Consider the following 15,541-nt stretch of genomic DNA (forward strand, 5'->3'; position numbering starts at 1 on the left):
CCATCACTTCTACTCATTCTGTGAATAGATATCAACATGCCGCCTTCTTGTTGGGAGATGTTTCATTTCTCTGGCATGTGCTAAGTTCAACCCATGATTTAAAAAAGCTTGTCTGGGCTGTGCTGCAAAAGATAGGAGGTGTGTAATGGTAATCAAAGGGTCCCAGCTGTTCTTCTGCCTTTTCCACAGCAACCCTAAAAATACTGAGCACAATAAACCATGTATTCAGAGATCACATTTGCATTTTATCAGATACCTTGACTGTATCTAACATCATCACAACCATGGTGATGTTACAAATATACACACAAGGAGTTATTCAAATAAATATCCAAAGATAAGCTTTATATATTTTACACCAGTGTAAAAATGAAAAAGATTTTTAATGAAATTGTGATTAATGAAAATATGGTTAACAAAAATGTAATAATAACATAGTAAAATCTCTTCCTGAGACTTCTGCCATTGGATGGTATATGGGCTAAATTAATAGTTGGTTTGCATGTAATTTTTATTCTTTAGTCCTTCTTTTCTTTTTTCTCTGCAACATAATTTCAACTTGCTTAAAAAAGGGAATTATTATTTTAATATCAATATTTGATCCTTTTAACTGGGCTCTGAATGGAGATTTGTAGTGTGATAATAAACTTCCTTTGTTTCACTGTTTGTCAGCAGATTGGTGAAAAGTTTTCTGGTACATTTAAATGTATGTGATAGTGCTGGCTAGGCAATAGGAACCTGTATTCCTCTCCAGACAGGTCACAAGGCAGTTTTGCCAGTACTGGTGAAGTGCCAAAACACATATTTCTGCTGCCATGAATTTGTTCTATTAAAACATTGCAAAATGTTGACAAAGGTATGTTTTCCACTAAATGCATGTTATACTGTACTTTCAAACTGTCTCTGATTTTGAATTGGCTTAGCCCAATTTCAAGCTGCCTGAGACTTCCAGATACATAAACTATGACCAATACTTCAGCATTCATCAAAATCACACCCGAGTAGTATCAAAACTACAAGTGATTCTATGTCAACACTCAGTCGAGTCATCTCTGTTTCTTCTGGGTCCAACCATGGTATCTCCTATAGATGATGAGATAAGCTCCTGTCACTCCTTGGCAGTCAAAAGTGCCAGCTCTCCTACAAACACAACATTTTTGCAAAGCTTTACTTCCTTTCAATGTGTGGCTCTTGCTTTCACAGATGGTCTCTCTCATTTACTGTCCTTGCCTTAAGCTTTGTATTTTCATTTCATGTCACAGTCAATTATCCAAAAGTAAAGTATCTGATAGGAGACACATTCCCAATAGCTGACAGAAGTTATGGTAGCACAGTGGTCATTTTACCATTCAACACTCTCCTCTTGCATCAAGTTTTTTCTTTTATTTTCATAGTACACTATTGGACCCATATTTACTGCTTTTTGTACCATAGTGCAGGTACAAAACAGTACCAGGTTCTATGACCTGTCCTTTGTAACACTTGTATTATTTTTCAGCTTTAACTGGACCAAGGATGGAAAACCATTTGATTTGTTATCTGACCCAAGGATAGTTGCATCTAACAACTCTGGAACATTTGTGATTCAAAACCGTGGAATCATCACCAATTTTCAAGGGAAATATCGTTGCTTTGCATCCAATCTGCTGGGAACTGCCATGTCAGAAGAAATTGAGCTAATTGTTCCAAGTAAGGGATTACTTTGATTCTGGGTTTGGTTTTTTTGTTTTGTTTTGTTTTGGTTTTTTTTTTAAGGTGGAAACTGTGTTTCCTCAAATTAAATGGAAGAGAACTAGTTACTAGGTGGTGTATGGTAAAACATGCACTGTTTGTTATTCAGTGAATATTGGAAGGAAAACCTCTGTGTGCTCCCTGGAATGATTTTATTTCATTCCTAGTTTTGAGGACAGAAACCAAATCTGAACTCAAGATTTCAGACAGTACTGTGGACATCAACTCCTTACAGGTTTCCAAGCACTGATACAACTTCAATTAATACAAAAGCAACTGGGTAGATTAAGTATATGTTTTCCCAGATATATTAATTTGGAAAACATTTATTATTTACTTTTTCTTTCTGTGTATTGTCTGCCCCACTTTGCCTCTAAAGGGTAGGTTAGTGGGTAAATTAGTATAAACTTTTTAGTAGACATCTTGGGAGAGATGAATGTTCAATGACAGAAGAATATTTGCTTTGGTGTGACAATTTGAATGCCTTTATAAAGTGCTTGCTTTGCTTTTGCCATAAAACCTGTAAAATTATTTTCTGATTTGTATTTGCTTAGAGCTATGATTTGCTCTTGTGATGCTTCATCTTCTAATACTTTTTCTCTAAAAAAGAAAGCATAAATATTGATAAGGGTTGTTGTGTGGTAAATTCTCTACTTAATCTGGGCAGAGACAATTTGTGAGCTGATGTCACCACATCATGAAGATACAGAAATTAAAATATTTGGAGAGATAAAACACATAGCAGAAGAAATACAGAGTAGTTATCTTAACTGCAGTACAGTTATTGGAAGGTATTAGCTGTTCATGAAAGACAGAAATAATGGCATAGATCATGAAATAGTGTTAGAATATATTAAAAATGTAGCAGACAATAAAGGAATAGGAAGTCATTGTCAGAGAAAACAAAATTGATTTGAGTGGGGAAGTATAAAAGACACTTCATCATTTTGGGGAGACTCCTGAGTTAAATTTGGAGTGGTCTCTCTAATACTGAATAAGTTTACTTGATCAAGAATTAGGAATTATATGATGGTTTTGCTTTCTAAACATTTATTGGAAAGTAGATGCTGTTAGGAGTCATAAGACTGTAATATTTCAGCTTGGCAACTGTGACTGAGTGCCCAGAAATTGGGAGGACAGTATCATCTCCATCTCAGAGCAAGGGACATGGAACAGAAGCTGGGGGGAAGGATGGGAGAATTAGCAGCTTATTACTGCAAAATAGCAACTGATGCAAATATTTGAAAGCTCAAGGAGAAGTTATCCAATCAACGGTGAGTTCATTAGTCTGATGTCAGTAGCATTCAGGGTTTGGTACAAGTACTTACAGAGAGAATATTAAAAGACCTAGAACTGAATAGAAAATGAGCTAAAAATATAGTAGTAAAAATTACTGATACTAGAAACTTGTCCTTCCATCATTAGCACAAAGGGAGGGCAGAGGAAGTGGGTGATTTTAAGGACCAGGTTTATAGAAGTGGGATGAAATTTACTGATACAGAGTTCAAGGTCCTGATTAGGACAATGCTGATACAACTGATATGACAGGAGATGGCTACTACTTCTAGCATGTCAGTGCAGATGAAATGGGCTATGAGAAACATGCATAATCATTTTTGTCATGTCTTTTTCATAGGATATAATCCTGAGAAGCATTCTAGACATAGCCAAGGGTGGGAGATTTTGTGGCACTGTGGTCATGTTGAAAATAAGTTACATCACAGGGGCTGGGAGATTTCATGGGAGAGGGCTGCTAAGGATGCCATGTAGATGTATTTTTATGAGTGCTCCTCATGAAAGACATGATTTATTTTCCTTGCAAACAGTTTAATGGATTTTTTTCCTTGGGAAATTTATTTCATGTTGCACTGTATTGCGTAGTATTCCCTAATGCAGTAGCTTTGTGTTTGGTGAGGAAATTACTGAAATTAGATGTGTTGCTATATGGTTTAGTCTCTACCAGCTTGCAGTTGCTGTAAAGGAATAGCATTCCTGAGTGGAGGAGAACTGCACAAAGTGTTAGGACAGTAAGTTGAAGTTTATTGAACTAGTGATGTAGGACAGTACAACACATGTCAACTGGAGTTTCAGTCAGGAGCAGGATAGTGATGCAGTTAATCAGAGCTTTGGACAGGACATAATTATTAATTTTGGGATGTGGCCAGGGCAGTGGGATTAATACGACTTCTCTTAAGCAGAGTGCCTCAGACACATTAATTTTCAGAGGAGTTCAAGACCTCCATGTCATGTTTCAGTGAAGGTGTGTCACCTCCAGCAGCAGAATATTCTGATGCTTCATTGCTACTGAATTAGCAAAGATGCTTAAAAATGAAAAACAAGTTAATGTCTGTATCCAGGATTGTTGATCTATACTTGGAGCAGATAATTTTTGCTTTTAATGAAAAATTGTCTATACTAACTTGAGTAGATAATACATCGCCAGTGGTAGTTAGCAACAGATTAATGGAGAAGTTACAAACATGGTTGTTATCAAATGTGAGGGAAATTTTAGTGCTAACATGTGCAAAGTCCTAAATCCAGAAAATAAATAAATGGTATAGATAATAGAGGAATTTACCCAACTCCCACACCTTCTAAGGCACATTTACTTTTATTCATACTCTTCTGCCATCAATTCTTTCATTTAATGGTGCAATGTAGATGCTGCAAATTAAAACAGGATTCAAGAGTAATAGAAGACACCTTTGAATTTCTAAAGTGCTGGATAGTCTACAACTGTACTCAAGTGAAAGAGAGCTGCTGGTGCACAGATCCGCTGTAAATTAGGCAATCACTGACACAGAAGAGTTTGGGATAAATTACCTCTATTCACCCACAAGTTTTGAAGCAGAGACTGGTACATGTGAGATCACTACATGCATTCATGATAATGATGCAGAGGTGGCAGTGCTTTGCCAGCTGTATTCAAGTAAAATGTAAGCTACTTGGCAAGTCATTATGCCAATGAAGTGAAGAAAAACCCAGCAAGTCAGACTAGGCCAGGTTTTTTCATAAATTACATTTACACTGCAGAAGTAGAATGCTAGGTCTGTAAGGTTGCTGCTGAAAGGGAGAACAAAAGACTGTTTACTCACAGTAGTCATTCCAGGAAAGCAATAGAAATGTCAGCAGAAATGATCATTAAATCTCACCTACATAATGAAAATACCACACCTCCCCTATATATGGTGACATTAAGGAGAGTGGGGAACAATGGGGTCTGAGGATCTCTGTATGGTTGCATCATTTACAAAGTCCAGATTGTTACAAGATACATGCAGCATGAAAATGAATTTAAATGGTGAGAACACAGACTTCAGCTACCCTCCTCTTGTATTTAGGGAATCTGTTGCTTGAATTACTGAGTAGGCCCAATGCCAGAGGAAGGAGAAGAACTACAGTTTAAACCTCTTTAATTAACTGTAGTGTAAAAGACTCTTCATGGTATACTGCATTAAGATTTATTTATGCTCAGTATTTCTAAAGCCACTGCTCCGAAAGACCAAAGATCTGAAGATGGAAACAGCCTAAACATAAAATTGTTCAGTGGCAGGCCGTGCTATGCCAGTGATGTTAGTTCTAGAATTCCAAAAGAAACCAAAACCAGTGTTAATATCAAAAATACGGATGTGAATATTGTGAAATCATTAAAAGATACTGAGCTGATACTGAAACAGGAGGTCTCAGTAACACGCTCTGTGAAGGTGTTCAGTATAGCCTTTATGGAAGAAAAACCAAAAGAGACTTTGCAGATGATAGGAATAAAATTTAAACCTCTTGCCTTCTAAACCAGTGTCTTATACCTTTTGACCACTTTTCTGGCCATCTAAATTGTTGGGATCACCCTGATTGTTGCCAGCAATTATCATGATGGATAGGACGCTAGATATTTACACAGAAAAAAAGACCATCACTGATTCATCATAAAAGCTTCTTTGAGAGCAAGTATCTGACAGCCACAGTCTTCCTGACAGCCAGGCTTTCCTAAGTTTTTCAATTTAATATAGCAATTAAAAAAATCAATAAGTAACAGGATCATATCGCATAAACAGTTCAAAGGCTGCAATGAAAATTACGGATTTAACTACTGCTTATACTACATAGATCAGAATATCAACCGATGCACTGGTAGGAGTACTGGAAGCTGCCCAGCCTGTGTTCAGCACAACTTATGTGATCGGTGACTGCAAGTCATGCTAAAGATTCTTTGATGGGTTGGGCTGTTCACTGCACAAGATATACAGATCCATGTAACAAATCAGTCAGCTACTAATTAAAGTGTCTCAGGAGCTGGGAATTTCCAGGATATAGAAATTTCTTGACTCTTTCCACTTTCCCTCACTCTTAGATCCTTTAAGGATTTATTTGCATGGAAGGATTTAATAATATCCATGATGGGTCAGGCTAAACATCCATCTAGCCCAGGACACATCTCCAGCAGCATCCACAGAGAATGTTATAAAAACAGGCCTGGGTTATAGTGATGTTTTCCTACAATAGTTTTCCAAAATATTTACTATTTGCTGATTTACCGTAATGAGTTGACTCCCATTTTACACCAGATACTGATAGAAACCAGATGCCTCAAAGACTTCTACAGTCACCTGAAGAAACCCTTTTCCTTCAGTTCAATTTCTCAATACTTTACCCATAAACATGTAAAATATCAGATTGAATGGTCTACATTCTCATATAAACTGGTATAAATTGCCATACTCGATATGATTATAGTAGTGTGAAGTCACTGTAGTGAGCTGTAGGACAAAAGCTAATCTGTAGGGCAATGTGTGCTAATAGCTACCAGAGTAAATCTGAAGCAATCCTGCTGGGGACTGGAGAACCCCAACTCTGGTTGCTGTATTTCTGAATCCGTACTGCTGAACTCAAATTTAGATTTTTATATTGCATTGTATTGGTCTCCCTCCTGTTTGCTTTTTGTTGAAATACTGCATTTTCTGACCAGATAAGAGGTAGGATGGAATGACCCAGTCTCCTTTCTGAAATTTCTCTCAGCCAACCTAATTCGCCAGTGGTATTTCAACCTAATCTCAAGTACAGTTCAGTCATTAAACTTTGAGTCACCCCAGGGATTAAACAGAGCCTGGTTCCTTGCACAAATGACTCTGGACACTGATAATCTTCCATTTCCATGGATTTTACACATTGTCAAATAACTGTAATTCTGTTTTTTGAGTGCTGTACAGCATTCACAGTACAGTCTTGTCAGGAAATAACACTTGGGCAAAAAAGCCCTTCTCAAGACTGTTTGGAGAGTTTTATATGTCTTTTAGAAGATAACTCCATAACAGGTCAGGTATGTGGTTTTTCATCTTCCTTATGGCTGTTTCATACATGCCACTTGATCGCTTGTGTCATGAAAGCCATCCTGCTGGCACTTCAGCAAGCCTTTTCCAGTCATTAAATAATGTTTTTCTCCCCTGTGTTATGCATATGTGTGAGGTAGCACTTGGATCTATGCTGGGTCCTCTGTCCCCTCTCATTATATCTGTGTGTGGGGAATTACATGAAAGATAGACATGACAGTTTTAATGGTATCGCTGCGAAGAGATCAATTGGTTGTAAATTTTACAGTGTCCATGTGCTGCATTGATAACTCCATACAGTATTAAACACTTTCATGGCACAATTAATCTTGTATGAATCTTTCAAGCTTAATTCAGCTGTGATAGTTTCTGTGATCAGTCACAAATCACTAGTGATTGATTCTGGAATATCCACTAATTAAAACAGAGGAACACTGCAAAAAAAATAAAATACTGCCTATATATACATATTGAAGAGTAATGTGCAAAAGCCGAAGTCTAATGTGATAGTAGCTTCTTAGTTTTAATAAATCTCCTCATGCAGAATTCAGAAGCAGTTATTTTTCTAATCTTTGAGACCAGTGGGACCCCAGCAAGAAAATATCCTTGTCAAAAGATTTGGCTCAGGAGTTTATCATGAAAGTTTTCTTCTCTTGCAAAACTTCAAGGGTTGAAAATGCTCAGAGTTATGCATTGAGGGAAAAATCAAAGTTTTTCAATATTTTTCACAAGGAACTAAGTGAAATAAAACAGCATGGAAGGACCCAGAAGCCCCGATCACCTGTGGTTCAAGCACTTGTTTGAGGTGGAGAACATTTGGGTTCAAGCTGCTGCTTCCTTCAGCGAAGTCCAGAGGCAGATACCTGGGTCATGCATTGGAGATTAATGTCTGAGCTGCCAGCAAATTACACCAAGACATGATTTTTCACTGTCTCCTGGTGGGACTTACTATATTTTTATATAATTCTGTAATTACTGGCTACAGAAATTAGCTGAGAAGACCAGTGGTTATGGCACCCAACTGGGACTTGGAGACCCAGAATTAGTTGTGCTAAATGAGGCAAAAAATGGGTTTGAACAAGAGTTTCCAATGTCCTAGCTGAGTGATCTCACTATTAGTCTATTTGCTGTTCTCTTTGGTTTAGCCAGAAATCCCTTATCCTTCACCTGAGCCAGCTTTCTTAATGTTTTGTTGAGACTGATATGCTTTTGGGAATAAGTAAACTTTAGATTGAGAAATGGGCTTTTTCCCACTGAAAAATGTTCCACCTCTCCAACAGTCATCAGATGTATTTTCCCGGGCTTGAAGACTATAGGTGAATGAACGTATTGGATTTGAATATATAGTTCCCTTTGTTATCTGAAGTTTCACCTACAGAGGGGGTAATGCTTATTAGCTCCATTTTGCCTCTCTTAAGAATTCATAACATATTAATAATCCTTCTGGAGATAAAAAAAAATCTATGCGCAGTCTGCATTCAGCCAATCAGCATTATAATGATTGCTTCTTTTTATGTTTACTAATCCTACAATGTATGAAGTCTCCTCAGAGTCCTGCCCTTCATTTCTCAGCCTCTTCCCTTGGTTTGACTCCTTCAGTGTGACCCTGCAGGTATCCTGGGGAGCTGCTGGACCACCGAAGTTTCAAATCGTTTAGTCGCTATCAGAGTTCCCTGTCAAGACTTGAACACCAGGATGGCAAAGTTTGCTGTGCCAGTTTGGCTCTGCCCAGCCAGGATGTTTTCATTCCTTTGCTGTTAATTCTGCTATTTAATGCAGTTGTCTGAACTGAAACTTCTGCTAGTTTGAACTTGCCTGAAATGAAAGAAGAAGACAACGTCTACCCTGAAACTGTCTTAGCTAAATTTGTTTAAGGAGTGGTTACATTTTGCAGACTGCTTTCTTTGCACTAATCTCTAAGCTGCAGTCTCCCAGTGCTTGGTTTGGTGTGGGCTCCAGCCCAGCTCTGCTTCCCCTCTTCTTGGGTGTGCTCTGGTTGTGTTTTGATTGCCAAGGCTGGCCAGGTTGCCCAGGTTTGTCAGGCGTGGTTCAGGCTTTGAACAGTCTACTGTCATCGGTGCTGATGCTCTGGGTGATTAAACAAGTCCTTGATCTATTAATTATTTAACCTGTATTTAAGCCAAAATAGTGCGGCCTTTGTGCACCCCTCTGTATTCTTTTGTGCAAAGCCCGTCTCTGCATCCCAATGGACAAGGTTGCAGAGAAAGTCTGCAGGTCTGCACAGCAGAGGTTTTACAGACCTGAGGGGATGAGGAGGCAATATAGTCTTTAAACCAGACTTCTGCTTCATCTGCTTCTGGAGATGGGAAGGAATTGGGACAACTCCAGGCACAAGGCGGAATAGCTGCCTCCTCTCTGTCCTCCCCTGCATTGACTTGCCGTGGCTTCTTGGGAACCATTTTTTAGCCAAGACTTCCCAGAACATACTGCACTCCCCGTCTGGTTTCTGAGCTCCCAGGAACAGCCTGGGACCCGACAGTGCACAGTCCTCTCTGCCAATCTTAGCCTCAGGCTTTGGTTCTGCTGGCTTTGAGTTGTCCCTTTCAGACAGTACAAAGGAGCTATAGAAGCATTTAAAAATAAATGCGTTAAAATAAAGCCTAAGGAAAGCTCATGAACATCACAGACAAGTGTTAAACACCACCATTTGGTTGCCTGGCTTTCAGTTCTATGGTCTGTGCACTTTATGAATGAAGAATGCTAGCAGAGATTTCTTACTCTTAGTAAAATGCATCATTACTCTGTATCACTTTGCCAATAATAGTAACTGAAGGCAGAGAATGCAAAGGATGATGTTAAGGTAAATATTTTATTAAAATTTCTATTAAGGGGGAAGCAAGGAGCAAAATTTCAAAAGATAACAATAAAAGAGGAATTTCTTTGCTTTTGTACAGGTGTACCAAAATTCCCTAAAGAAAAAATTGAGCCCCTTGATGTGGAGCATGGTGATTCTGTGATTTTGCACTGCAACCCCCCAAAAGGCATCCCACCTTTGCATATCTACTGGATGAATATTGGTAAGTAAACAGTTCATACACAGTTCCTATGAGGAGACTCAAAACATTTGTCTTCCAGAGCAGTTTCATTACTTCCCATAATTGATGGGAATGGTAATTGTGCAAATGCTTAAGAAAAAGATCTGGATATTGAAAAACAAAATTGAAAAATGAAGAGTGGAGATACGTTTTTACATAACACAAAGTTAAATTGTAGAGTGCATTGACACAACATATTATTAAATCTGAGGTATCAACATGCTTACATATCAGTAAATGAGTCTGCCAGTAATGAGAACTACTGCATTTACAGTAGAGAGGATAAAATGTGTCAACATATTATTTCTAACATTGCTGTTTTCCTCTTTTCATAAACTAATGGTTGATTTATGATACTAAGAAAAAAAATAGTCTGTCAGGTATGTATAATTAGTTCTTCATGGGTCTCTGTCACGTTATTCTTCAGCATTTGTGTTCTGCAGGAGTTTCTGGCTCTTGGGAAACAAAGTAACCCGGATTGCCTCCATGACATGGAGGGTTTGTTTCTGATGCTGACCAAGTATTTGCAGAGACAGAGTGCCAGATTAAACCTCTGATCTTGTAACGCAGGCTCTCTACTCCTGACATATGTATTTAGCACAGACTTGCATTTGGCTGGATCAACGAGACAGTACAGCAGCCTTAGTTCATACTAACAATCCCCTGCTGTAGTGAGTAGTTACAGAAGAGCAAAGTGCTTGGGAGACTGGCTGTGGGGACATCTGTAAATGGTGATGTCTGTATCATCATTACAGGCCTTTGAGTCAGGGAGAGGTGCTGGAAATTTTCTTTCATCTGAGCAGGAACTTTGTACTGAGTAATTTTTAATTATCAATTTTTCTTTATAAATTATTTTAAAATATATGTTGAATATTGGTAAATAACATTGCTCATGCTGGGTCTTCTGCTTCTTTTGTGTCAAAGTTATATTCTGTATGTGGAATCAAACATATGACAGGAGAGCATTAGTAGTCATATCGGTGAAACAGCTCAGTATCATTACCGTATCATAATTATTTTTTCTTGCTAGATTTGCAACATATTCCGCAAGATGAAAGGGTCTCCATGAGCCTTAAGGGAGATCTCTACTTTGCAAATGTGGAAGAAAATGACAGTCGAAGTGATTATTGTTGCTTTGCAGCATTTCCAAGACTGAGGACAATTGTACAGAAAATGCCAATGACACTGAAGGTTTCCCGTTGTAAGTCTGTGGATGAGTACTTGATTGTTTTCTGTTGTTTTCTCTTTTTAACTCCCCAGGCATCAGTGAATGCAGATACGTGTCTCTGATGCAGTTCTCTCTGAAGAACATGCATGTTACCGTGCTTATTCCTGCATTATTAACTTTACTCTAAGGGCTAAATTCAACCAATAAGAGCTTGTTGCAGCTGTGGGGCCCCAAAGGTGCCCCATTCTTCCTCCGGCTCTCCCTGCAGTGAAAGCCAGTGATGCGTTAGGGTAATCTGCATCTTTGGCAGTTCAGCGAGTCACCGATGGATAGGACATCGCTGGGTCATGAGGACTTCACGTGGCTGCCTCCTCCCTGGGAGCAGGCCTGGTTTGGTCCAGGTGCAGCAGTGTGGTTGGGAAGGATGGGATGGGGCTTCCCAGGTCTTTGCAGGCTGCCTTCAGCATCAGTAGTGACACACAAAGTGTTTTCTAGTTCCTTAATGAAATGTTGTGAAGGGAACTTCAAATTTTATTTATTTATTTTAAAATCTCTGTATTCCTGTAGTCTCCAAGGGTCATATTTTAGGTACTGCCCCTGCCCCTGAGTCTCCCTGGGGCAAGTGGGCATTGCTGTCCCATCGCCATATGCCTGCATTTGTTCAGTGTACACCTACCTGCTGCAGTATCACACTGCTAAGTCAAGCTGCATAAAGCCACTGAGTATATGTGGTGTACAGCTGTCAGTTAGAAGCGCAGGAAAAAAATACAAATACCCAAGCAAAAAAAAGCAGCATTTTAGGGCATGCTCTCAGCTGCATTAAATCAGCAAAGCGCAACAGAAGCCAGTGGAACTAAGGCAGCTTATACCAGCTGGAGATCCATCCTGCTTTGCCTGAATCTCTCTTGGCTGTAATAGTTTCTGGTAACACTTGTACTACTCGCTGAGGTTGCCTGTGCCCTTAATATCAGTTTTCTGTTTCACTAATACTTCTGACCTTTTGAAGACCCAGAAGACCAAGCAGGTTTTTCTTCATAAATGAAAGCCTAATATTAATATATGATTTTGAGAGTTTTCTTGTTGGGATGAAAAGATAAAGGATTAACAGTAGCTTTGTATATCTTAATACTTGCTTAAACCATATCTTGGGTTAATAATTGTGAGAAAAATATCAAAATGAAATGTCGCTCTCCACAGCTTTTCTAATGAGTCTGGTCCCTCACATATGCACACACAGATTACAGGAAAATGAGGTGGAGTTTGACTGTGAGGCCACTCATAACCCTGGCAGTGGCCCAAGAAAAAACTTCAGTGCATGCACCTTGCCATCGAAGCCATGAGACTGGCTGCATGCAAAAATGTGTGGCATATACTTAAAGGGTTTTGTAAACTCAACTTGAGACTGCCCACTCCACTCTCTGCCAAGTCCCCATTGATGGACTGTATTAAAAATAATGCGTTAGAAAAAATTTAAGCAATGAGAAAAAAGAGACTGATAAATTTTATAACATTTCTTTATAGCGGATACTTAGGGCTTAGTAATTTTTTTATTGTACTAGGTAGCTAGGATGAAATGATGATTTTATCACCTGTGAAGTATTTTGCAGAATAATACATATCTTTGAACAATTTTCATTGTATTTTCAGAAATTTATTGTTCATCTGTTGCTTTATTTTATATTTTTCTTTGTTTCTTTCTTTCTTTTATGGTAGAAATTGAGGGGGCGTGTTTTTGTTTTGGTTGATTTATTGTTTCTTTTGAGTCTATATCAACTATGCATGTTTGTGTTTGGTTGTCACTTTTATTTATTTCAGTTAAGCATGCTAATGACTCAGGCTCACCTAACGCTGCGGTTACTAAGGGTGAGTTGAATGCGTCTGTTATTTAGCCTTTAAACTGAGAATCTACTAGCTGAGATGAAATGTGAGGTGCTGCTTAGGAAAAAGACAAAAAAATAAATCACAGTTTTTATTGCAATGGGATGGATTTAAGTAGTCCATGGAGTACAATTTGCTCGTCTTGTACTTTCTGACAGAAATCTGAAGTGTTTTTAACAAAGAGATAGTTTTCTTGCTTGAGAAAAGAACGTTCACATTTCATAATATGATGTGAATAAGGAGGCTGATGTCCTGGGTTTCTCGTGTTATCAGTTCAGAGCAGGAGCCAGAGCTGGATGCTCCAAATCTTCCTCTGGCAGTTAAGATGACTCTGGCATTAGGTACCCACAGTTTGAAGCTATGAATTCATGTGTAAAGGGTCGCCCTGGGGCTGTATTACTCCAAGGTGAGCTTAAGGTGTGGATTTACAGAGCTTTTGCTGCTCTGTGTTAATTGTCCCCATCCCCAGCTGTACCTCGCGGTAGACGGGAGGTTGTTCTCTCTGGCCATATATTGTCCTGTCTGATACCGCTGGTAAGCACTACACCAAAGCAGTTCTTATCCTGGGGATTCAGATCTTCCCTCATTTTGTGTTCCCCTCTTTCTGGAGCAATATCCTGAAAATATTCTGCTGAGGTTTATGCAGGCAATGTTGGTAAGTCAGAAGGCAGCTAGTGGCTATTTCTGCAATTGTCCACACAGTTAATTTTGTTTAAAATATGTAAAAATGAGAGTCTTAGGTTTTGTGTGTAGCTCTTGACTCTGATTTATTTGGTTAAATTACTTTGAGAGTGTCTGTTTTTTGAAATGACCAGTTTGAAACTCCTGAAAGACCTCATTTTCCTGGATGAACACTGAAGTTTTGGAAAAGGGGGTTCTCCTTGGGTGTTTTGGGATGGATAACTCAAAACACTGATCGGCCCTCAAGCCTTGACCCATGGAAGCTAAGCCTTGTGAGCAGAACAAGCAGGGCTTGTGCAGAGTGACAGACACTCAGAACCTGATTTTTCCTTTGGAGAGATGTCTGAAATCCTGTCACCGGTCGGGAAGGGGGACTGCCTGCCTTTGGCAGTGGGAGGTGGAGGGCAGATGGAAAACCTGCGAGCATATCCAGAGGCACCAAAGCGTTTTTCTGCGGCTCTGAGTGTGACACAGATTTGTAGAGATACAAAGCAAAGGGAGGAAAAAAAATTAGAAAATGATTCAGAGAGATACATGTGGTCTTTTACCAAATCATCCGTAACTGACTATTTTTGAAGAACTAGTACCATTTGGGGACTTATTCATTACTGTGCTAATTGTTATTATAGTGATAACTGGATAGCCATTTAACTCTACGCGTATTTCATCATGAAACCATTGTTTGGCAGGCTGGAACAAATGATCCGTTGAAATCAAATGCAGGTCAATCTTGTTTTATTATTTTAACGGTTTTCCTTACAAATTGTATCTACATTACTGTAGATTTAATAATTGTAGCAAGAAGGACAATTCTGTGGGATATTCAAGTTTGGAAAGATAGGTTTTCATCTGAGATTTAAGAGATGATGGAGTTAATGCAGAAGAAAGGTGCTGTAAAAGATGGTGTGGACAAGAAGATCAGCAACTGAGAAGACCAGTGTACCAGAACTGGCTGAGGTGTATGATAGACTGGGCCGGCACTGGGAAAGCAGGACATGAAACTGTAGGGAAAAGGGCTTCACCAGTGCTGCTGCCTGTTATTATTACTGTAGCTGTCTTCTGACTGCTAACAGGAGAGATAGGAAAGTCCTGGATTAGTCTTAAAATGTGTAAATGAAAAAGAAAATTTACAAATCAATGTCCAAAACCTTCTGACAGAAGTAATGTTTGTGGCATTATTGAGGGGTAAGCAAAGGTTCTATGCTTTCATATCTAACTTTTATTTTATTTTATTTTTTAGCAAATTTCATCAAGGAAAGAAAACCCAAACTGCTGATTCCTCCTGAATCTGCGGGCACTAGCTCATCAGTCACTGTCATCAAGGGAGGTGTCCTGCTACTCGAATGTATTGCTGAAGGGCTGTGAGTAATGGACAATACTGCACAAACCTAATCACTTTTTTTTTTTTTTTTAATAGAATTGAGCAAAGAAAAAGCTATGTTAAGAATTATACAACTACAAATGAATATACCCACCTACCTATACAGGTTTAAATTGAACCTCTATGCAGAGTTTTTCTGAAGTATGCATCCTCCTTGTAAAGCAGCACACATCTAGCATACAACATTCGTGTATTTATTATTGCTATAGTTTATAAACAAGTAATTAAAATCATGTGGTATTTATTGATTTTTTAAAATTTTATATTAAAAACCCCCCTATTATCAAACATTTTTCTATAGTACTACTTTTGAGATGTTGAG

At 38.6% G+C, this 15,541-nt stretch overlaps 1 protein-coding gene across 12 annotated transcripts in view; it reads left to right on the forward strand.

Annotated features, from left to right (window-relative positions):
- Positions 1 to 15,541, forward strand: part of CHL1 (cell adhesion molecule L1 like) — a 141,160-nt gene that overhangs the window by 83,253 nt on the left and 42,366 nt on the right. For 11 of the 12 annotated variants that reach the window (XR_012634317.1, XM_074914708.1, XM_074914705.1 and 8 more), the window contains 5 exons: positions 1,499 to 1,689; positions 9,971 to 10,093; positions 11,142 to 11,312; positions 13,095 to 13,142; positions 15,079 to 15,199. Coding sequence is in view for 11 of the 12 variants with exons in the window: in XM_074914708.1 (XP_074770809.1) it covers positions 1,499 to 1,689; positions 9,971 to 10,093; positions 11,142 to 11,312; positions 13,095 to 13,142; positions 15,079 to 15,199 (654 nt within the window). In the remaining variant the exon portion in view is untranslated. The remainder of the gene's footprint in view (positions 1 to 1,498; positions 1,690 to 9,970; positions 10,094 to 11,141; positions 11,313 to 13,094; positions 13,143 to 15,078; positions 15,200 to 15,541) is intronic. The other variant, XM_074914713.1, reaches the window with a different exon arrangement.

The sequence above is a fragment of the Athene noctua genome, chromosome 10 (assembly GCF_965140245.1).
Source record: "Athene noctua chromosome 10, bAthNoc1.hap1.1, whole genome shotgun sequence".
Lineage (NCBI taxonomy): Eukaryota > Metazoa > Chordata > Aves > Strigiformes > Strigidae > Athene > Athene noctua.